This window comes from Ranitomeya imitator, chromosome 1 (genome assembly GCF_032444005.1).
Source record: "Ranitomeya imitator isolate aRanImi1 chromosome 1, aRanImi1.pri, whole genome shotgun sequence".
In the NCBI taxonomy this organism is placed as follows: Eukaryota; Metazoa; Chordata; class Amphibia; order Anura; family Dendrobatidae; genus Ranitomeya; species Ranitomeya imitator.
In genome coordinates, this window is record NC_091282.1 from 323,224,549 (window position 1) to 323,248,144 (window position 23,596).

At 45.6% G+C, this 23,596-nt stretch overlaps 1 protein-coding gene across 3 annotated transcripts in view; it reads right to left on the reverse strand.

The window, feature by feature from the left end:
* The window catches only part of LOC138670951 (dehydrogenase/reductase SDR family member 4-like), a 99,928-nt gene that overhangs the window by 71,813 nt on the left and 4,519 nt on the right, over positions 1-23,596 (reverse strand). For 2 of the 3 annotated variants that reach the window (XM_069758770.1, XM_069758762.1), the window contains exon 4: positions 22,508-22,609. The exons of the other annotated variant lie outside the window; for it this stretch is intronic. In XM_069758770.1, the coding sequence (XP_069614871.1) occupies positions 22,508-22,609 (102 nt within the window). The remainder of the gene's footprint in view (positions 1-22,507; positions 22,610-23,596) is intronic. 3 annotated transcript variants of the gene reach the window in all.

Here is a 23,596-nt window from a genome sequence, read left to right on the forward strand (position 1 = left end):
TTCTCTGGGACTAAGTCCTTGTCTGCACATACTGAGCATGCCCAGGGTAAGATCTCCCGTTGGAGATCGAGGGTCATGTGCTCTGGCTCTGCGGCACGTTCCATTGGTCCTCTTGGCAGGTCTTGGAAGGGCAAAAGTTCTGTGACCACTTCCTGTGCTGCAACTATATAAACTGCGCATGACTGCACGGCCATGCGCTAGAATTGTCTCATTATGATATATGTGTGTGTGTAGATGAATGTATGTCGATGGATGAAAGCTCCTAAATATCCCTCCCTAGAGTTGTTGTCTGCTCGCGGATGTTGGTAGCTATCTAGCGCCCGACTAATCATCTGCACGATACACACATTACAGCGTCCTCTTGCTGTGTCCGACTGTACGGCGCCATGCGCTTGCCTTGCGCTTTTCATACCCAAGCCTGTGTGGTTGGTGGCGTCCGTCAGTGCGGCATTGCTCGCACTCCTGTGCATTTATATATTTATATTTAGTTTCCTTTCACACCCAGTTGCGGTGTAGTGCCAGCGAGGGTCTAATCGGACTTCAATCCCAGTTGGGGTTAAGTACGCTGACTACTCGCTCGTGCTTTAGGTGCGGTACCGCGATCCTGTGACGCAACAGGATTGCTCCCTTCACGCTGGGTGAGGTTGAACCCACGTGTATATACTTTAGTGTACCGCCATATAGTCTGTATTTACTAGCAGCAGGTTTTCACCTGCACGGTGGACCCCGGACTGCGAACGCATCTATATCACCTATCTTGGTGCGTTCCGCCAGTCCTAACATAATACTAGCGCCAGGGTCTGGCTAGTAAATGGCGGACGACCAGCGTTTACAGAGGTACATCCAGCAGCTGGAGGGAAGGTTGGCGGCTCTTGAGCGTACAACCTCAGCTGTGGATGTCACTGCTGTAGCTGTTCAGGCTGCTAGCGTAGCCGCAGCCAGTTTGTCCGCTGCCACCCCTGCTCCGACTTTATCCCATCTCCCGCTTCCTGACAAGTTTGCTGGCGACAGTAAACATTGTTGCGGATTCGTGAGCCAGTGCTCCATACACCTTGAGCTCCTGGCGTCACGTTTCCCTACGGAACGGGCGAGACTGGGATTTATCCTATCTCTCTTGTCGGGCAGGGCGTTGGAGTGGGCAACGCCACTCTGGGAGCGAGATGATCGTGTGGTACAGAGTGCTCCTCTCTTCTTGGACACTCTGAAGCAGGTCTTTTTAGGACCTCGTGTTACCCACGACACCGCGCTCCAGTTATTGTCTATTACACAGGGTTCGTCCGTGGTCAGCCAGTTTGCCATCCAGTTCCGGACTCTAGCATCTGAGTTAGAGTGGCCAGACAAAGTTCTTATTCCGGTGTTCTGGAGGGGACTGGCAGACCATGTGAAGGACGCCTTGGCCACTAGGGAGATACCTGCCACACTGGAGGAACTTATTACCGTATCTACCCGCATCGATCTCCGTTTTCACGAGCGGAGGTTGGAGCGGATCCAGTGTAGGCAGAGGTTTCGGCTGGCTCCAACTTTCGCCAGACCTCTTGAATCCCCTGTCTTGGCGTCAGATTCCCATGAGGCCATGGAGGTTTCTCGAGCGGGACCTAAGTCTCTGGCCGCTCTAGTACCCGTGGCTTGTAAAAACTGTCAACAACATGGACATTACGCCAATAAATGTCCGCGGCGGTCGGGAAACGATCGTGTCTAGTAACTATTGGGGGAGGTTCGCTAGACACAGCTGCTTTCTCCTCCAAACTGTCCTTTAAAGGGACAATCCTGTTAGGCTCCTCCACTCTAACAGTCAAGCTTTGTGTGGATTCAGGAGCAGAGGGAAACTTCATGTCCTCTGCTTTTGCTTCACGCCATGCTATACCACTAGTCATGCTCGCCAAACCAGTAAAGGTTAGAGTTGTGAATGGGGCGACACTTCCTCTGCAAATAACACACCAGACAGTTCCGTTCTCGCTGTCCATGTTCCCTTCCCACCAGGAAATTATTTCCCTTCTTGTCCTACCCGAGGGAATGGATGAGATTTTGCTGGGAATACCCTGGCTCCATTTCCACTCCTTACAAATTGAGTGGTCCTCAGGGAGAATATTGGGTTGGAGTAAATCTTGCATGGGCAGGTGTGTGAGTGAGTGTGTACAGGTATCTACTACCGATGTACCCGCAGACCTCTCATCACTTCCAAGGTATTATTGGTGTTATGCAGACGTATTCTCAAAAAAGGCTGCTGAGACCCTACCGCCTCATCGCCCTTTCGACTGTCCTATTGACCTCTTGCCTGGAGCCGAACCTCCTCGGGGAAGGGTATATCCCCTCTCTCTCCCAGAGACGGAGGCTATGTCTCAATACATTCAGGAAAATTTGGCAAGAGGGTTTATAAGGAAGTCGGTGTCTCCGGCAGGGGCGGGATTCTTCTTCGTGCAGAAGAAGAATGGGGAGTTACGTCCTTGCATCGATTACAGGGGTCTCAATGCTATCACTATTAAGAACAAATACCCATTGCCCCTGATATCGGAGCTCTTTGACAGATTAAGGGGAGCTAAAATTTTCACCAAATTAGATCTGCGGGGTGCCTACAATCTGATTCGCATCCGTGAGGGGGACGAATGGAAAACGGCTTTCAATACCAGGGATGGGCCCTATGAATACCTGGTGATGCCTTTCGGGCTCTGTAATGCCCCAGCCGTTTTTCAGGACTTTGTCAACGATATCTTCCGGGATATGCTTTCCACCTCGGTCGTAGTCTATCTGGATGATATTCTCATCTTTTCTCCAGATATTGACTCCCACCGGAGAGATGTTGGCAGAGTCTTCGAACTCCTACGGGCGAATTCCTTATATGCAAAGTTGGAGAAGTGTGTGTTTGAGCAGGAGTCCTTGCCTTTCCTGGGCTATATCATCTCGGCCCAGGGATTGGCTATGGATCCTGCCAAACTACAAGCAGTGATGGACTGGCAGGAACCCCATTCTCTTAAAGCGGTGCAGCGCTTTATGGGGTTCATAAATTACTATCGCCAGTTCATTCCCCACTTCTCAACTTTGGTAGCTCCCTTGGTTGCCCTCACCAAGAAGGGAGCGAATCCCAAATTGTGGTCCGAAGGGGTCTCCAAGGCCTTCACTTCAATAAAGTCCCATTTTGCTAGCGCTCCCATCTTACATCGCCCCGATGTGGATAAGCCATTCCTTATGGAGGTGGATGCCTCATCCGTTGGTGCTGGAGCAGTCCTCTATTAAAAGGATGCTCAGGGTCGGAAGCATCCCTGCTTCTTCTTCTCAAAGACCTTCACACCAGCGGAGAGAAATTACTCCATCGGGGATAGGGAGTTGCTGGCGATGAAGTTGGCCTTTTCGGAGTGGAGACACCTCTTGGAGGGAGCTCGGTTCCCATTCCAAGTTTTCACGGATCACAAGAATTTGGTCTATTTACAAACAGCCCAGCGGCTGAATTCTCGTCAGGCCAGATGGTCCTTGTTTTTCTCCCGGTTCCACTTTACCCTATATTATCTCACCGGGGAGAAGAACATTCGTGCTGACGCTCTCTCTCGCTCCTTTGTGTAAGCTGAGAAGGAGGAGGACGAGCCTCGGCTCATTGTCCCTTCGGAGAGTCTGAGAACCGTAGCTCCGGTTTCGCTAGAGTCTATGCCCCCGGGCAAGACTTTTGTTCCCATCAATTTGCGACCGGAGGTTCTCTCTTGGGCTCATTCGTCCAGAGTGAGTGGACACTTTGGGGCAAAGAGGACATCTGAGTTACTGGCGAGAAAATACTGGTGGCCACATATGGTTCGTGACGTCGGAGACTACGTTCGGGCATGTGTCTCTTGTGCCAAGAATAAGTCTACCCGTCAACGGCCAGCTGGTTTGTTATACCCTCTGCCGGTGGCAGACAGGCCCTGGGAGATGGTCGGGATGGATTTTGTAGTGGGTCTGCCCATGTCTCGTGGCTGTACCATTATTTGGGTAATCACCGACCATTTTTCTAAAATGGTGCATTTGGTGCCGCTTCCCCGGTTACCTTCTGCACGGGCCTTGGCAGCGTTGTTTGTTAAACATATCTTTCATCTTCACGGTATGCCAGACAAGATTGTCAGTGACCGAGGTCCCCAGTTTGCGTCTCGGTTCTGGAGAGAGCTTTGTCGTCTTCTCAGTATCGAGTTGAATCTCTCTTCGGCTTATCATCCCGAGACGAATGGGTTGGTAGAGAGAGCCAACCAGACCTTGGTCACATATCTGCGACATTTTGTCTCTGCTAAGCAGGATGACTGGGCATCTTTGCTACCGTGGGCGGAGTTTGCTCTTATCAACGCTGTCGCTGATTCCACTGGACAGACTCCATTCCTCCTTAACTATGGTCAGCATCCGCGGGTACCTGTGCCCATGCCCGTGTCTTCTGCCGATTCCAGGGTGGCAGACTGGGTTGTGGAGGCACGGGACATTTGGGATCGCACTCAGGATGCCATTCGGGCTTCCAAGGAGAGAATGAGGTCCTCCGCCGATGCACATCGGCGCCCCGCTCCAACCTTTGCTCCTGGCGATTTGGTGTGGCTCTCCGCCCCTAACATCAGGTTGCGAGTTGAGTCTACCAAGTTTGCGCCTCGCTACTTGGGTCCTTTCAAGGTCCTCGAACAGGTTAATCCTGTGGTTTACCGTCTGGCTCTTCCTCCACGCCTTGGTATCACTGACACCTTTCATGTGTCCCTCCTTTAGCCCGTCTACATGTCCCGGTTTTCTGAGTCTTCTACTGGGACGTTGGGTTCGTCTACGGACGATTATGAGGTGAACGCTATCTTGGGCTTCAAGGTGGTTCGTGGCAAAAAATTTTATTTGGTGGACTGGAGGGGTTGCGGCCCTGAGGATAGATCCTGGGAGCCTGCTGAGCACATCCGGGCTCCGCAGCTCATTGCTGCCTTTGAATGTAGCGAGGCCCAGGGAGGGGGGGTCCTAGGAGGGGGGGTAATGTTAGGGGTCGAGTTCCCGCTTCCGCACAGGGGGAATCGCGAGCCACCTCCGCTGCGGTCTCCCATTCCTGTCCAGCCGCAGTGGAGTCTGCTCAGCAAAGACGTCAGTCCCAGCGTCTTGCTCATTCTCACTCTGTTCTGAGAGTTACGGCTGCTTCTCCAGTCTCTGCCATTAAAGCCAGTACTGGTCAGCAGCGAGCGGACTTCTCTGGGACTAAGTCCTTGTCTGCACATACTGAGCATGCCCAGGGTAAGATCTCCCGTTGGAGATCGAGGGTCATGTGCTCTGGCTCTGCGGCACGTTCCATTGGTCCTCTTGGCAGGTCTTGGAAGGGCAAAAGTTCTGTGGCCACTTCCTGTGCTGCAACTATATAAACTGCGCATGACCGCACGGCCATGCGCTAGTATTGTCTCATTATGATATATGTGTGTGTGTAGATGAATGTATGTCGATGGATGAAAGCTCCTAATTATCCCGCCCGACTAATCATCTGCACGATACACACATTACAGCGTCCTCTTGCTGTGTCCGCCTGTACGGCGCCGTGCGCTTGCCTTGCGCTTTCCATACCCAAGCCTGTGTGGTTGGTGGCGTCCGTCAGTGCGGCATTGCTCGCACTCCTGTGCATCTATATATTTATATTTAGTTTCCTTTCACACCCAGTTGCGGTGTAGTGCCAGCGAGGGTCTAATCGGACTTCAATCCCAGTTGGGGTTAAGTACGCTGACTACTCGCTCGCGCTTTAGGTGCGGTACCGCGATCCTGTGATGCAACAGGATTGCTCCCTTCACGCTGGGTGAGGTTGAACCCACGTGTATATACTTTAGTGTACCGCCATATAGTCTGTATTTACTAGCAGCAGGTTTTCACCTGCACGGTGGACCCCGGACTGCGAACGCATCTATATCACCTATCTTGGTGCGTTAAGCCAGTCCTAACAGTGGGTCAAAGCGCTCACCACACATCTAGATAAGTTCCTTAGGGGGTCTGCTTTCCAACATGGTGTCACTTGTGGGGGGTTTCTACTGATTAGGTACATTAGGGGCTCTGCAAACGCAATGTGACGCCTGCAGACCATTCCATCTAAGTCTGCATTCCAAATGGCGCTCCTTCCCTTCCGAGCCCTTCCATGCGTCCAAACGGTGGTTCCCCCCCCACATATGGGGTATCAGCGCACTCAGGACAAATTGGACAACAACTTTTGGGGTCCAATTTCTCCTGCTACCCTCGGGAAAATACAAAACTGGGGGCTAAAAAAATAATTTTTGTGGGAAAAAATTTTTGTTTAATTTTTACGGCTCTGCATTATAAACTTCTGTGAAGCCCTTGGTGGGTCAAAGCGCTCACCACACATCTAGATAAGTTCCTTAGGGGGTCTACTTTCCAAAATGGTGTCACTTGTGGGGGGTTTCAATGTTTAGGCACATCAGTGGCTCTCCAAACGCAACATGGGGTCCCATCTCAATTCCTGTCAATTTTGCATTGAAAAGTCAAACGGCGCTACTTCCCTTCTGAGCTCTCCCATGCGCCCAAACAGTGGTTTACCCCCACATATGGGGTATCAGCGTACTCAGGACAAATTGTACAACAACTTTTGGGGTCCAATTTCTTCTCTTACCCTTGGGAAAATAAAAAATTGGGGGCGAAAAGATAATTTTTGTGAAAAAATATGATTTTTTATTTTTACGGTTCTGCATTATAAACTTCTGTGAAGCACTTGGTGGGTCAAAGTGCTCACCACACCTCTAGATAAGTTCCTTAGGGGGTCTACTTTCCAAAATGGTGTCACTTGTGGGGGTTTCAATGTTTAGGCACATCAGGGGCTCCCCAAACGCAACATGGCGTCCCATCTCAATTCCAGTCAATTTTGCATTGAAAAGTCAAATGGCGCTCCTTCGCTTCTGAGCTCTGTCATGCGCCCAAACAGTGGTTTACCCCCACATATGGGGTATCGGCGTACTCAGGACAAATTGTACAACAACTTTTGGGGTCCATTTTCTCCTGTTACCCTTGGTAAAATAAAACAAATTGGAGCTGAAGTAAATTTTTTGTGAAAAAAAGTTAAATGTTCATTTTTATTTAAACATTCCATAAATTCCTGTGAAGCACCAGAAGGGTTAATAAACTTCTTGAATATGGTTTTGAGCACCTTGAGGGGTGCAGTTTTTAGAATGGTGTCACACTTGGGTATTTTCTATCATATAGACCCCTCAAAATGACTTCAAATTAGATGTGGTCGCTAAAAAAAAATGGTGTTGTAAAAATGAGAAATTGCTGGTCAACTTTTAACCCTTATAACTCCCTAACAAAAAAAAATGTTGGTTCCAAAATTGTGCTGATGTAAAGTAGACATGTGGGAAATGTTACTTATTAAGTATTTTGTGTGACATATCTCTGTGATTTAATTGCATAAAAATTCAAAGTTGGAAAATTGCGAAATTTTCAAAATTTTCGCCAAATTTCCGTTTTTTTCACAAATAAATGCAGGTAATATCAAAGAAATTTTACCACTATCATGAAGTACAATATGTCCCGAGAAAACATTGTCAGAATCACTGGGATCCGTTGAAGCGTTCCAGAGTTATAACCTCATAAAGGGACAGTGGTCAGAATTGTAAAAATTGGCCCGGTCATTAACGTGCAAACCACCCTTGGGGCTTAAGGAGTTAATAATGTGGAGTGGATTTTCCAGTGGCCATCCGGGACCTGGGTTCAAAGGCTTATTGGGGTGCTTATGACTTGGTAGCAGGGCAGGCCTTGCAATCAATACATAAAAAACAGTATGGGAGAACAAAATGAATAATGTGTAGTGGATTTTCCAGAGGCCATCCAGTATGTAATTTAAAAGGCTTATTGGTGTGCATATGACTTGGTAGCAGGGCAGGCCTTTCAGTCAATACATAAGAAAACAGTATGGGAGAACAAAATAAATAATGTGAAGTGGATTTTCCAGAGGCCATCCAGTATGTGATTTCAAAGGCTTATTGGGGTGCATATGACTGGGTAGCAGGGCAGGCTTTGCAGTCAATTCATAAGAAAACATAGGGGAGTACAAAATGAATAATGTAAAGTGGATTTTCCTGTGACCATCCTGTACCTGGGTTCAAAGGCTTATTGGGGTGCATATGACTTGGTACAAGGCAGGCCTTGCAGTCAATGCATAAGAAAACTGTATGGGAGTACAAAATAAATAATGTGAAGTGGATTTTCCTGTGGCCATCCATTACCTTGGTTCAAATGCTTCTTGAGGTGCATATGACTTGTTAGCAGGGCAGGTCTTGCAGTCCATACATAAGAAAACAGAATGGGAGTACAAAATGAATATTGTGAAGTGGATTTTCCAGAGGCCATCCAGTAGGTGGTTTCAAAGGCTTATTGGGGTGCATATGACTTGGTAGCAGGGCAGGCTTTGCAGTCAATGCATAAGAAAACAGTATGGGAGTACAAAATGAATGTGAAGTGGGTTTTCCTTTGACCATCCAGTACCACGGTTCAAAGGCTTATTGGGGTGCATATGACTTGGTAGCAGGGCAGGCCTTGCAGTCAATGCATAAGAAAACAGTATGGGAGTACAAAATTAATAATGTGAAGTGGATTTTCCAGTGGCCATCCGGGACCTGGGTTCAAAGGCTTATTGGGGTGCATATGACTTGGTACCAGGGCAGGCCTTCCAGTCAATACATAAGAAAACAGTATGGGAGAACAAAATATATAATGTGAAGTGGATTTTCCAGAGGCCATCCAGTATGTGATTTCAAAGGCTTATTGGGGTGCATATGACTGGGTAGCAGGGCAGGCCTTGCAGTCAATTCATAAGAAAACAGTAGGGGAGTACAAAATGAATAATGTGAAGTGGATTTTCCTGTGATCATCCTGTACCTGGGTTCAAAGGCTTATTGGGGTGCATATGACTTGGTACAAGGCAGGCCTTGCAGTCAATGCATAAGAAAACAGTATGGGAGTACAAAATTAATAATGTGAAGTGGATTTTCCAGTGGCCATCCATTACCTGGGTTAAAAGGCTTATTGGGGTGCACATGGCTTGTTAGCAGGGCAGGCCTTGCAGTCAATACATAAGAAAACAGTATGGGAGTACAAACGAAATCATGTGAAGTGGATTTTCAATGTTTCCATCATTTTCAGATGTTTTTAGGCCTTAAAAGGACCCCCCGGGGGGGATCATGGTAAAAATGCTTGAGTCTCCCATAGACTTACATTGGGCTCGTTTTTCTGTCCGGGTACCCGAGTATTCCAATTTGCTTGACCCAAGCAACGAGCACCCAAGCATTTTCGTGCTCGCTCATCACTAATTGTAATCTGAACTCAACATTGAATATTCGCTCATCTCTAGTGCCTAACAAAAGCGACGTGTGTTATGTTTGCTAATGACAGGTGTTATGAAGGCAATCCAGAAACACAGTGTGCTTAGCGATCAGAGCGCACACAGTGATCTGACAAATACCCAAAAATACAAGAACGAGCTCTGAGACGTGGAAACTCTGTAGACTGCACACCTGATCCTATCCTAAACACAACTAAAAGCGGCTGTGGATTGCGCCTAACAACTACCTAGGCAACTCGGCACAGCCTAAGAAACTAGCTAGCCTGAAGATAGAAAAATAGGCCTGACTTGCCCCAGAGAAATTCCCCAAAGGAAAAGGCAGCCCCCCACATATAATGACTGTGAGTAAGATGAAAAGACAAAACGTAGGGATGAAATAGATTCAGCAAAGTGGGGCCCGATATTCTAGGACAGAGCGAGGACAGTAAAGCGAACTTTGCAGTCTACAAAAAACCCTAAAGCAAAACCACGCAAAGGGGGCAAAAAAAACCACCGTGCCGAACTAACGGCACGGCGGTACACCCTTTGCGTCTCAGAGCTTCCAGCAAAACAAAAGACAAGCTGGACAGAAAAAAAAGCAACAAAAAAGCAAAAAGCACTTAGCTATACAGAGCAGCAGGTCACAGGAACAATCAGGAGAAGCTCAGATCCAACACTGAAACATTGACAAGGAGCAAGGATAGCAGCATCAGGCGGAGTTAAGTAATGAAGCAGTTAACGAGCTCACCAGAACACCTGAGGGAGGAAGCTCAGAAGCTGCAGTACCACTTGTGACCACAGGAGTGAATTCAGCCACAGAATTCACAACAGTACCCCCCCCTTGAGGAGGGGTCACCGAACCCTCACCAGAGCCCCCAGGCCGACCAGGATGAGCCGCATGAAAGGCACGAACAAGATCGGAAGCAAAAACCCAGGAATTGTCTTCCTGAGCATAACCCTTCCATTTAACCAGATAGTGGAGTTTCCGTCTAGAAACACGAGAATCCAAAATCTTCTCCACAATATACTCCAATTCCCCCTCCACCAAAACCGGGGCAGGAGGCTCAACAGATGGAACCATAGGTGCCACGTATCTCCGCAACAACGACCTATGGAATACATTAGTTATGGAAAAGGAGTCTGGGAGGGTCAAACGAAAAGACACAGGATTGAGAACCTCAGAAATCCTATACGGACCAATAAAACGAGGTTTAAATTTAGGAGAGGAAACCTTCATAGGAATATGACGAGAAGATAGCCAAACCAGATCCCCAACACGAAGTCGGGGACCCACACGGCGTCTGCGATTAGCGAAAAGTTGAGCTTTCTCCTGGGACAAGATCAAATTGTCCACTACCTGAGTCCAGATCTGCTGCAACCTATCCACCACAGAATCCACACCAGGACAGTCCGAAGACTCAACCTGTCCTGAAGAGAAACGAGGATGGAACCCAGAATTGCAAAAAAATGGAGAAACCAAGGTAGCCGAGCTGGCCCGATTATTAAGGGCGAACTCAGCCAACGGCAAAAAGGACACCCAATCATCCTGGTCTGCAGAAACAAAACATCTCAGATATGTTTCCAAGGTCTGATTGGTTCGTTCGGTCTGGCCATTAGTCTGAGGATGGAAAGCCGAGGAAAAGGATAGGTCAATGCCCATCCTACCACAAAAGGCTCGCCAAAACCTTGAAACAAACTGGGAACCTCTGTCAGAAACAATATTCTCAGGAATGCCATGCAACCGAACCACATGCTGAAAGAACACAGGTACCAAATCAGAGGAGGAAGGCAATTTAGCCAAGGGCACCAGATGGACCATTTTAGAAAAGCGATCACAGACCACCCAAATGACTGACATCTTTTGAGAAACGGGAAGGTCAGAAATGAAATCCATCGAAATATGTGTCCAAGGCCTCTTTGGGACCGGCAAGGGCAAAAGCAACCCACTGGCACGAGAACAGCAGGGCTTAGCCCTAGCACAAATCCCACAGGACTGCACAAAAGTACGTACATCCCGTGACAGAGATGGTCACCAGAAGGATCTAGCCACTAACTCTCTGGTACCAAAGATTCCAGGATGACCAGCCAACACCGAACAATGACGTTCAGAGATAAGTTTATTAGTCCACCTATCAGGGACGAACAGTTTCTCTGCTGGACAACGATCAGGTTTATTTGCCTGAAATTTTTGCAGCACCCGCCGCAAATCAGGGGAGATGGCAGACACAATGACTCCTTCCTTGAGGATACCCGCTGGCTCAGATAAACCCGGAGAGTCGGGCACAAAACTCCTAGACAGAGCATCCGCCTTCACATTTTTAGAGCCCGGAAGGTACGAAATCACAAAGTCGAAGCGGGCAAAAAATAACGACCAACGGGCCTGTCTAGGATTCAAGCGCTTGGCAGACTCGAGATAAGTCAAGTTCTTATGATCAGTCAATACCACCACGCGATGCTTAGCTCCTTCAAGCCAATGACGCCACTCCTCGAATGCCCACTTCATGGCCAGCAACTCTCGATTGCCCACATCATAATTACGCTCAGCGGGCGAAAACTTCCTGGAAAAGAAAGCACATGGTTTCATCACTGAGCAATCAGAACCTCTCTGTGACAAAACCGCCCCTGCTCCAATCTCAGAAGCATCAACCTCGACCTGGAACGGAAGAGAAACATCTGGCTGACACAACACAGGGGCAGAACAAAAACGACGCTTCAACTCCTGAAAAGCTTCCACAGCAGCAGAAGACCAATTAACCAAATCAGCACCCTTCTTGGTCAAATCGGTCAATGGTTTGGCAATGCTAGAAAAATTACAGATGAAGCGACGATAAAAATTAGCAAAGCCCAGGAACTTTTGCAGACTTTCAGAGATGTCGGCTGAATCCAATCCTGGATGGCTTGGACCTTAACTGGATCCATCTCGATAGTAGAAGGGGTAAAGATGAACCCCAAAAATGAAACTTTCTGCACACCGAAGAGACACTTTGATCCCTTCACAAACAAAGCGTTAGCACGCAGGACCTGAAAAACCATTCTGACCTGCTTCACATGAGACTCCCAATCATCTGAGAAGATCAAAATATCATCCAAGTAAACAATCAGGAATTTATCCAGATACTCACGGAAGATGTCATGCATAAAAGACTGAAACACAGATGGAGCATTGGCAAGTCCGAACGGCATCACTAGATACTCAAAATGACCCTCGGGCGTATTGAATGCAGTTTTCCATTCATCTCCTTGCCTGATTCTCACCAGATTATACGCACCACGAAGATCTATCTTAGTGAACCAACTAGCCCCCTTAATCCGAGCAAACAAGTCAGATAACAATGGCAAGGGATACTGAAATTTAACAGTGATCTTATTAAGAAGGCGGTAATCAATACACGGTCTCAGCGAACCATCCTTCTTGGCTACAAAGAAGAACCCTGCTCCCAGTGGTGATGACGATGGGCGAATATGTCCCCTTCTCCAGGGATTCCTTCACATAACTGCGCATAGCGGCGTGTTTGGGCACGGATAAATTAAATAATCGACCTTTAGGGAATTTACTACCAGGAATCAAATTGATAGCACAATCACAATCCCTATGCGGAGGTAGAGCATCGGACTTGGGCTCTTCAAATACATCCTGATAATCAGACAAGAACTCTGGGACCTCAGAAGGGGTGGATGACGAAATCGACAAAAATGGAACATCACCATGTACCCCCTGACAACCCCAGCTGGATACCGACATGGAATTCCAATCCAATACTGGATTATGGGTTTGTAGCCATGGCAACCCCAACACGACCACATCATGCAGATTATGCAACACCAGAAAGCGAATAACTTCCTGATGTGCAGGAGCCATGCACATGGTCAGCTGGGCCCAGTATTGAGGTTTATTCTTGGCCAAAGGTGTAGCATCAATTCCTCTCAATGGAATAGGACACCGCAAAGGCTCCAAGAAAAACCCACAACGTTTAGCATAATCCAAATCCATCAGATTCAGGGCAGCGCCCGAATCCACAAACGCCATGACAGAAAACGACGACAAAGAGCATATCAAGGTAATGGACAGAAGGAATTTGGACTGTGCAGTACCAATGACGGCAGACCTAGCGGACCGCTTAGTGCGCTTAGGACAATCAGAAATAGCATGAGTGGAATCACCACAGTAGAAACACAGACCATTCAGACGTCTGTATTCCTGCCGTTCAACTCTAGTCATAGTCCTATCGCACTGCATAGGCTCAGGTTTAACCTCAGGCAGTACCGCCAAATGGTGCACAGATTTACGCTCGCGCAAGCGTCGACCGATCTGAATGGCCAAAGACAAAGACTCATTCAAACCAGCAGGCATAGGAAATCCCACCATGACATCCTTAAGAGCCTCAGAGAGACCCTTTCTGAACAAAGCTGCCAGCGCAGATTCATTCCACTGAGTGAGTACTGACCATTTCCTAAATTTCTGACAATATACTTCTATATCATCCTGACCCTGGCACAAAGCCAGCAAATTTTTCTCAGCCTGATCCACTGAATTAGGCTCATCGTACAGCAATCCGAGCGCCAGGAAAAACGCATCGACACTACTCAATGCAGGGTCTCCTGGCGCAAGAGAAAATGCCCAGTCTTGAGGGTCGCCGCGCAAAAAAGAAATAATAATCAAAACCTGTTGAATAGGATTACCAGAAGAATGAGGTTTCAAGGCCAGAAATAGCTTACAATTATTTTTGAAACTTAGAAACTTAGTTCTATCTCCAAAAAACAAATCAGGAATAGGAATTCTTGGTTCTAACATAGATTTCTGATCAATAGTATCTTGAATTTTTTGTACATTTATAACGAGATTATCCATTGAAGAGCACAGACCCTGAATATCCATGTCCACACCTGTGTCCAGAATCACCCAAATGTCTAGGGGAAAAAAAAAAAAAGTGAACACAGAGCTGAGAAAAAAAAAAAAAAAAATGATGTCAGAACTTTTTCTTTCCCTCTATTGAGAATCATTAGTTGGCTCCTTGTACTGTTATGTTTGCTAATGACAGGTGTTATGAAGGCAATCCAGAAACACAGTGTGCTTAGCGATCAGAGCGCACACAGTGATCTGACAAATACCCAAAAATACAAGAACGAGCTCTGAGACGTGGAAACTCTGTAGACTGCACACCTGATCCTATCCTAAACACAACTAAAAGCGGCTGTGGATTGCGCCTAACAACTACCTAGGCAACTCGGCACAGCCTAAGAAACTAGCTAGCCTGAAGATAGAAAAATAGGCCTGACTTGCCCCAGAGAAATTCCCCAAAGGAAAAGGCAGCCCCCCACATATAATGACTGTGAGTAAGATGAAAAGACAAAACGTAGGGATGAAATAGATTCAGCAAAGTGGGGCCCGATATTCTAGGACAGAGCGAGGACAGTAAAGCGAACTTTGCAGTCTACAAAAAACCCTAAAGCAAAACCACGCAAAGGGGGCAAAAAAAACCCACCGTGCCGAACTAACGGCACGGCGGTACACCCTTTGCGTCTCAGAGCTTCCAGCAAAACAAAAGACAAGCTGGACAGAAAAAAAAGCAACAAAAAAGCAAAAAGCACTTAGCTATACAGAGCAGCAGGTCACAGGAACAATCAGGAGAAGCTCAGATCCAACACTGAAACATTGACAAGGAGCAAGGATAGCAGCATCAGGCAGAGTTAAGTAATGAAGCAGTTAACGAGCTCACCAGAACACCTGAGGGAGGAAGGTCAGAAGCTGCAGTACCACTTGTGACCACAGGAGTGAATTCAGCCACAGAATTCACAACAGACGTGCCACTGCTGGGATAGTTGTCCCTGAAAGCCCCAAAGTTGCAGCTGTTCTAATCCAGGCTAGCGAGTGGAAGTGTGAGACTCTGTAATTTGCCCCATCCTGGGTATTTGTTGGGACTGTGCAATATGTTACTGTTTGTTTTGTGGTTCAATAAAGTATTGCCACACTGTTTTACCCTCATCCTGCACTGTCTGAGTGGTATTATGCCCACAAGAAAGGAGAGCAGGCATTTAGTGGGATGATCCCTGGTCCATGCAGACTAGAGCACATACTAACCTCTCCACATTTTAGTGGCAGTGGTGAGATACTACTGAGCCTGGCAGATCTGGGGGAACAGAAGGAGACTGGTGTTCATAGACACCGTCCAGGGCTTTCCAGCCATTCCCAACCAGGGAAACATGTAAAGAGACCCAGAAGACCATAGATGAGGCATACATAGAAGGTTTTGGACATTACCATGTCCAACCCCACCAACTCGGCCTTGGAAGAAGAGCCAGAGGGGATATTCAAACGCAACAAGATATGGCGACTGCAGGACTTGTGCCAGGTTCAACAGATCAAATTCACTTGGTCGACTTGATACAGGAAATGGTTCTTTGGGATGCATAGAACATCATGAACAGCAATCCAGTGGTAGTCTGGAATCCAATGCCCAGTCACAAGCAGCCTCAATCTAGGAATTGTTGATTGCAATGGGATCCAGAGCCTCAAGCTGTGTTATTGAATCAATTTTGGGAGTTCCAGTACCCCTACCACCAACGCTTGTTCCCACCTCTATTGCCCACCACCATGGAAATCATCTTCTTTACAGAGACGTTCCAGTGTTCAATGAATCCAACACAGAAGTTAATGAATATTTGGAGAACATTGAGACCCTAATAATGATGCAACACAGCTGATTGGGCCAAATACATGTGGACTAGTTTGACTGGCAAGGCACAGGATGCTGTTCATTCTCTTCGGCCTCAGAACTGCCTGGACTATTGGACTATTAAGGACACACTGTTGTCCTTTTTCACCATCACTCCCGGCAGATATCATACCAAGTTCCAGACATTGTCTCCCCATAGATTCTCTTATGTTGAATTTGGAAGTCAACTACTACAACACTGCAAGCACTGGCTCTATGGTAGGGCTGCCGACGCTGCTGATGCTTTACAGGACATGATTGTGCTTGAACAACTTGTAAAGAAAATGACTTAATAAACTTGAGAGTGGGTATTCGATCGAAAGCCCAAAATCCCAGAATAAGCAGCTTGATTGATAGATGAGTTTACAGTCAATCGACCCTACTAGAGACCTGATATGCCTGCCAATTCCAGAAGACTCTTCAACCAAGGATTCAAGCGGCCACTAGCCCTTCGAGCAGGACTATCCTGCTACCCAGAAGAAACCCCACCAGTACAAAATTTTACAAACAGGACTTATGATTTGCCCAACCCATGGCACTATTTCACGTGCGGGGCCTTATGTGTGGAGCCCATCTGCAAGTGCATCCAGTCAATGTCTGCCAACACAAGCCATCACAGTCTGAGAGGCTCTACCCCCAGATATACCTGCAAAGTATAAATTGATATATCCTGTTCACACTATATGGCAGATTGACCACCCTACACAAGCAAACCTCCATAACCACTACCAGCCAATAAAGCTCAGTTGTGTAAAGGCCCAGGGACCTTGGAAGACTGGGTCTTCCATCACCCTATCCAGCCCAGATATTGTCTTGCCTGAACACCATTTACCAGGCCACTAAGTGGCCTTCTCTTGAGAGAGAGGTTGGCAGTTGGGTTATGGTCGCATTTATATGGGTAATTTTCCAGAAGATATATGGGAGAAGGAGGGGAGGAGTTGTTCCTTCCGTATGGGAGAATCTGTACCATCGAGCTGAAGAATTATGGGGTAGGCAGTACCACAGCATTCACCTTCATCAGCTTCCAGGATTGCCTTGCTGGTAAACTGAATACAGAGTCCTTGTCTCAGAGCTACCCCCATGAGGTAGTTGGCAGGATATCAAAGATAATATGAGATGCTTGAGATGTCTGCTATGCTGATGTGCACAAGGATGGCATTGGGACTGTGGAGTTTATTCACAAGAAAGACATGGAATATGCTTTGAGAAAATTGAATGATATAAAGTTTTGCTTGCCTGAAGGTGAAACCTGTTACGTTCAAGTCTGTGCTTAAAGATATGCTAATTGACTGTCCCCAATAAGTGGAGAAGAACGATTGGAAGTATATCACATCTGGCTAATTAAGATGGTGGAGGTATCTGATGACACAGCATTTATTCTTAATTATCCAGACATATTTTTCAGTAGGCCCAGAGATATGGGATATTGTTCATGAAATATTGAATTTTTACTTTTATTGTCAATTGAATTAATGTCAATGGCTGCCATTTGTTGAATGGGTGCTGATTAGCTATTGTTTCTGTCTTAGTACTGCAGTCCTAGTATTGTTCTACTATCCTTGGGAACAAAGAGAATAGATAATTGAACATTGTTTGTTAATATGTTGATTACCCATTGGTGCTCTGCAAATATTAAGGTGAATCTATGCATGTTTTTGAACACTTGAGCAATGAGAGATGGCCCCTCCTTCCACCTTCCCCCAAGCCTGTGGAGGAATGCCCGAATAAAAGCTGTAAGCTATAAAAAGGAGGATCTGGCTGTATTTAGAGAGACTCTACAATACAGTAGCCATGGCATCATGTATCCAACTGAAGAAGTACAGAACTGCTTCATTGACCATCATTGAAGAGTCAAAGATGTTTAGAGAATCCAGGTTAGGACGATCATGTCACCTGGCCTCGTACATAAATGGACTGTCAACTTCAACTTTTCATTGCCTCCACTTGTTGGTGTCCGACAAAAGCAGGGTGCCACTGCTGGGAGTAGTCGTTCCTGGTAGTCCCAAATTTGCATTGCTCTATTCCCGAAGAACCAGCAGAAACTCTGTAATGTGCACCATCCTGGGTATTTGTTGGGACTGTCTTAAATGTTACTGTCTGTTTTGTGACACCGGAGGATAATGTTTAAGGCTTTTTTGACCGTGGTCGAGAGGGTAGTGGAGCGTGAGATACTACCACCCGAGCAGTGGGCAGAGGTGCTGAGCCCCTATTTGACTGGTGAACCCCAAATGGCGTATTATGACTTAACTCTTTGATGCCAAAGAGTATGGCAAATTAAAAACTGAAATTCTCGCACGCCTGGGGGTGACAATATCTGTAAGTGTTCAGCAAATCCACCTCTGTGCATATGCTGGCAACAAACCCTCACCTTACCAGAGGTTTAACCTGTAGCATGTGGTGACCCTAAACAATGCTGCACTGCACCACCAGTTAATCCTTAACAAGTTTGTTGGCAATCCTCAATGCATTGAGGAAAGCGATATTCACCATAAATCCCAAGAAATGTGCTATAGGGTAGGAAGAGGCCAGATACTTAAGCTATATTGTCAGGAGAGGTGGGATGAAGCCCCAGTTAAATAAGACAGAGGCAATTCAGAAGTGGTTGCAACCGCTCTCCAAGAAACAAGTGAGGGCTTTTCTTGAGATTGTGGGGTATTACCAGCGTTTTATGCCAAATTTAGCCATAACTGATAACAGATCTCCTTGTGGGCATCAACTCGAAGATGGTAAAATGAACTCTTGACACAGAGATGGCATTTCAAGAGCTGAAGCGGGCTTTGTGCAAGCATCTGGTTCTGGTTGCACCTGACTTTAGTAAAGAATTTGTCATCCAGACCGATGCTTCAGAAGTTGGGTTCGGAACCGTGCTGCCACAGGAAATCAATGGAGAGAAGCATCCCATCCTGTATCTGAGCCGGAAACTCTCATCTTGTGAAAAGAACTACACAATATTTGAGAAAGAATGCTTAGCCATAAAGTGGGCCATCGACAACCTGAAATACTACCTGCTAAGCCAAAGGTTTAAGTTAGTGTCGGACCATGCCCCTCTGAGATGGTTGAGAGAGAAGAAGGGTAAGAACACCAAAGTTACTAGATGGTTCTTAGTCTTTCAAGACTCTAATGTGCACCATCCTGGTTATTTGCTGGACTGTGTTATATCTTACTGTCTGCTTTGTGGTTTAATAAAATATTGCCACACTGTTTTAACCTCACCCTGCATTGTCTGAGTAGTATTATGCTTAAAAATGCTGTTACAATACTTGGTATGCCTGTGATGGCTCCAGAAGTGCAGTGCAGTGCAGTTAATCAACAAACTTTATTCAGCAACTGAACTTGAACAGTACAACGGACTTCCAGGGAAAGTCCATGTTTGGAGTTCAGCACCAGACAGAAGTGTTTAGTACGGACAGCAAACTTTAGAGTTCTGGTTCTCTCATCTCTATCTGTAAGCAAAAAAAATAAGAATGTGAAAAATATTGTTTATTGGTTGCTGCAATTCCACAAAAAAATGCTGTTACTTATAAGCCATCACACAGCTCCACTGACCAAAAAATATAAACTTCACAGGTCCTGGGAAAGTGGAGAGTCTTTTGCACTAAAATGAATGTATTACCTACACATATCACCTGTAGCCATCCATACAACATCATGAATTGTGTCTACGCTGTAAAATAACTAGTTTTACTGGTGGAGAGGATGTGGAGGTATATCTTACCACTTAAGAGTGCACCAGTATTATAAATGGCATCTCACATGGTAAATTGGGGGTCCCATTATAGGTATTGTATTTGGAGATAATCTGAATTTGACTTATATGGCCTAAAATCAAAAATAAGTTAGCAAAAATATTTATACATTAATGTTTCATGCTTCTGTGTGTTTCTTACTTATGAATAGTGTTGAGCATTCCGATACCGCAAGTATCGGGTATCGGCCGATACTTGCAGTATCGGAATTCCGATACCAAGATCCGATATTTTTGTGCTATCAGGTATCGGTATCGGAGGTGTAAAATAAAGAATTAAAATAAAAAATATTGTTATATTCACCTGTCCGGCGGCCCCTGGAACATCACCGCGAGTCACCGGCGTCCGGCAGGCTTCTTTGTTTAAAATGAGCGCCTTTAGGACCTGAGGAATGACGTCGCGGCTTCTGATTGGTCGCGTGGCGGTCACATGGGCGGCACGCGACCAATCAGAAGCCGCGACGTCATTCCGCAGGTCCTAAAGGCGCTCATTTTTAAAAATGAGAGCGGTAATAGCTTTCGATGACGTCGCGGCTTGTGATTGGTCGCGTGGCCACGACCAATCACAAGCCGCGACGTCATCGAAAGCTATTACCGCGCTCATTTTTAAAAATGAGCGCGGTAATAGCTTTCGATGACGTAGCGGCTTGTGATTGGTCGCGTGGCGGTCACATGAGCGGCACGCGACCAATCAGAAGCCGCGACGTCATTCGCAGGTCCTGAAGCCGGCCGGTTAGCCGCGTGATGTCCAGGGGCCGCCGGAGAGGTGAGCATATCAATATTTTTTATTTTAATTCTTTATTTTACACCTCCCTATGGATCCCAGGGCCTGAAGGAGAGTTTCCTCTCCTTCAGACCCTGGGAACCATCAGGATACATTCCGATACTTGATGTCCCATTGACTTGTATTGGTATCGGATATCGGTATCGGCGATATCCGATATTTTTCAGGTATCGGCCGATACTATCCGATACCGATACTTTCAAGTATCGGACGGTATCGCTCATCCCTACTTATGAATACCAGTGAATATAAAACTACAATTAAAGTGTAAACCATATTTTACTTCACATCTACAGTGGGGAAAATAAGTTTTCGATATCTAAAATCTAAACATAAAAAAGCAGAAAATCACATTGTATGATTTTTTAATAATTAATTTGCATTTTATGGCATTAAATATGTATTTGATTACCTACCAACCAGCAAGAATTGTGGCTCTCACAGACTTGATAGTTTTTCTTTAAGGGTATGTTTCCACGTTCAGGAAACGCTGCGTTTTTGACGCTGTGTTGAGCTGCAGCGTGAAAAACGCAGCGTCCAGATGTTACAGCATAGTGGAGGGGATTTCATGAAATCCAGTCTCCATTATGCATTAAAAGACGCATGCGGCATACCCGCGGAAATGGACATGCGGCGCGTCTTTTAAGAACGCAGCATGTCCTTACATTGCAGAAACAATGCAAGGACAGCGCAGGTGAACTGCCAGTGACCTCTGGTGCAGATTTGGTCAGGATTTTACCTGCATAAAATCCTGACCAAATCCTGATGCAATCCTGAACGTGGACACATACCCCTAAGAAGCCCTACTCTGCACTCATTGCCTGTAATAATTGCACCTATTTGAACTCATTACATGTATAAAAGACACCTGTCTACACACTCAATCACACTCCAAGCTCTCCATCATGGCCAAGACCAAAGAGCTGTCTAAGGACACCAGGGACAAAATTGGAGACCTTCACAAGGCTGGAATGGGCCACAAGACAATAGGCAAGCAGCATCATAAGAAGGCAACAACTGTTGACACAAATTAGAAAATGGAAGAAACACAAGAGGATTGTCAATTTTCCTCGGCATGGGGCTCCATGCAAGATGCTGCCTCGTGCGATAAGGATGAATGTGAGAAAGGTCAGGTATCAGCCCAGAACTACAGAGAAGGATCTGTTCCATGACCTGAAGAGAGTTGGAACCACAATCTCAAACATTAGAGTTAGTAACACACTATGCTGTCATGAATTAAAATCCTGCAGGGCACAGATGGTCACACTTCACATACCAGCACAGGTTCAGGTGGCTCATTTGAAGCTCAACAATGACCATTTGAATGATGAGTGGACTAGCCAGGCTCCAGACCTGACCTCAATAGAAAATCCTTGAAGCAAGCTGAAGCTCAATGTTGCCCAGCAATAGCCTCAAAAGATCTGGAGAAGATCTGCATGGAGGAGTAAGCCAAAATCCCTGCTTCAGTGTGTGAAATTTTGTCAAGAACTACAGGAAACATTGGACCTCTGTAATTGTAAACAACATTTTCTGTGCCAAATATTAAATTCTGTTTTTCTATGGTATCAAATACTTATTTCATGCAATAAAATCAAATTTAAATATGTAAAAATCATTCAATCTGATTTTCTGGATTTTTTTCTTAAATTCTGTCTCTCACAGTTGAAGTGCACCTACTATAAAAATTTCAGACCTCACTATTCTTTATTGGTGGTAAAACTAGCATAATCGGCAGTGTATCAAATACTTATTTTCCCCACTGTAGTAAGCAAATTTTTTTTTTCTTCTGTACAAAACATGATATATTCTACTATATATTTTGTGTTTATACTTAAGTAAATAAAACAAAGTCACAAAATACTAGACTTAATCCATAAAAATAAGTACATGCAATCACGATTTTCCAAATGTAATTTTAATAACTTAAATGTACAAACAATAAGTACATTATAAATTTCCTCTTGTGAGACATATATTATTTTTATATTTACCTTTGTCCACATTTCTTCCGTGGTGTCAAATATTGGTCCAACAAATGGATTTACAGCAGCGTTACAGACAAGAATGTCAATTTTACCATATACTTCAAGAGCCTAACAAAGGTAATAGCAAATTGAAACATTTTTGGAGCTTAAACATTTTGTTGCATAACTTCATTACCAAACAAATAATATTAATAAAGTAATAAATGAAATAACCATTTACGCCTAATAAACAGAATCTAGTTATTTTATATGCTAATTCATTGTGAGTGATTGCCATAATTTGGTAACAATGCTTGTTATTTATCAATTCATTTATAAATTAACTAGATGGTAGCCCGATTCTAATGCATCAGGTTTTTTAGAATATGTATGTAGTTTATTTATGAAGATTTTAGAATAATACATTGAATACACAGGATTCGGACTGTGCCTGTCATGATTATTCGTGGTCGGCCACGTAGTATTTAGCACAGCCAGGTAGTATATAACAGCCCACGTAGTAAATAGCACAGCCACGTAGTATATTGCACAGCCACGTAGTATATAGCACAGCCATGTAGTATATAGCACAGCCACATAATATATAGCACAGCCCACGGAGTAGATACACAGCCCACGGAGTATATTGCACAGCCCACATAGTATATTGCACAGCCCGTGCAGTACCAAGCATGCAGTATATAACACAGGCCACATAGTGTATAACACAGGCCACGTAGTGTATAACACAGGCCACGTTGTGTATAACATACGTAGTGTATAACACAGGCCACAAAGTGTATAACACAGGTCACGTAGTGTATAGCAAAGCCCACGCAGTATATTGCACAGCCCGCGTAGTACATTGCACAGCCCGCGTAGTACATTGCACAGCCCGCGTACTATATTGTACAGCCCGCGTACTATATTGCACAGACCGCGCAGTACATTGCACAGCCCATGTAGTATATTGCACAGCCCACATAGTAGTATATAACACAGGCCATGTAGTGTATAACACAGGCCACATAGTGTATAACACAGGCCACATAGTGTATAGCACAGCCCACACAGTATATTGCACAGCCCACATAGTACATTGCACAGCCCACGTAG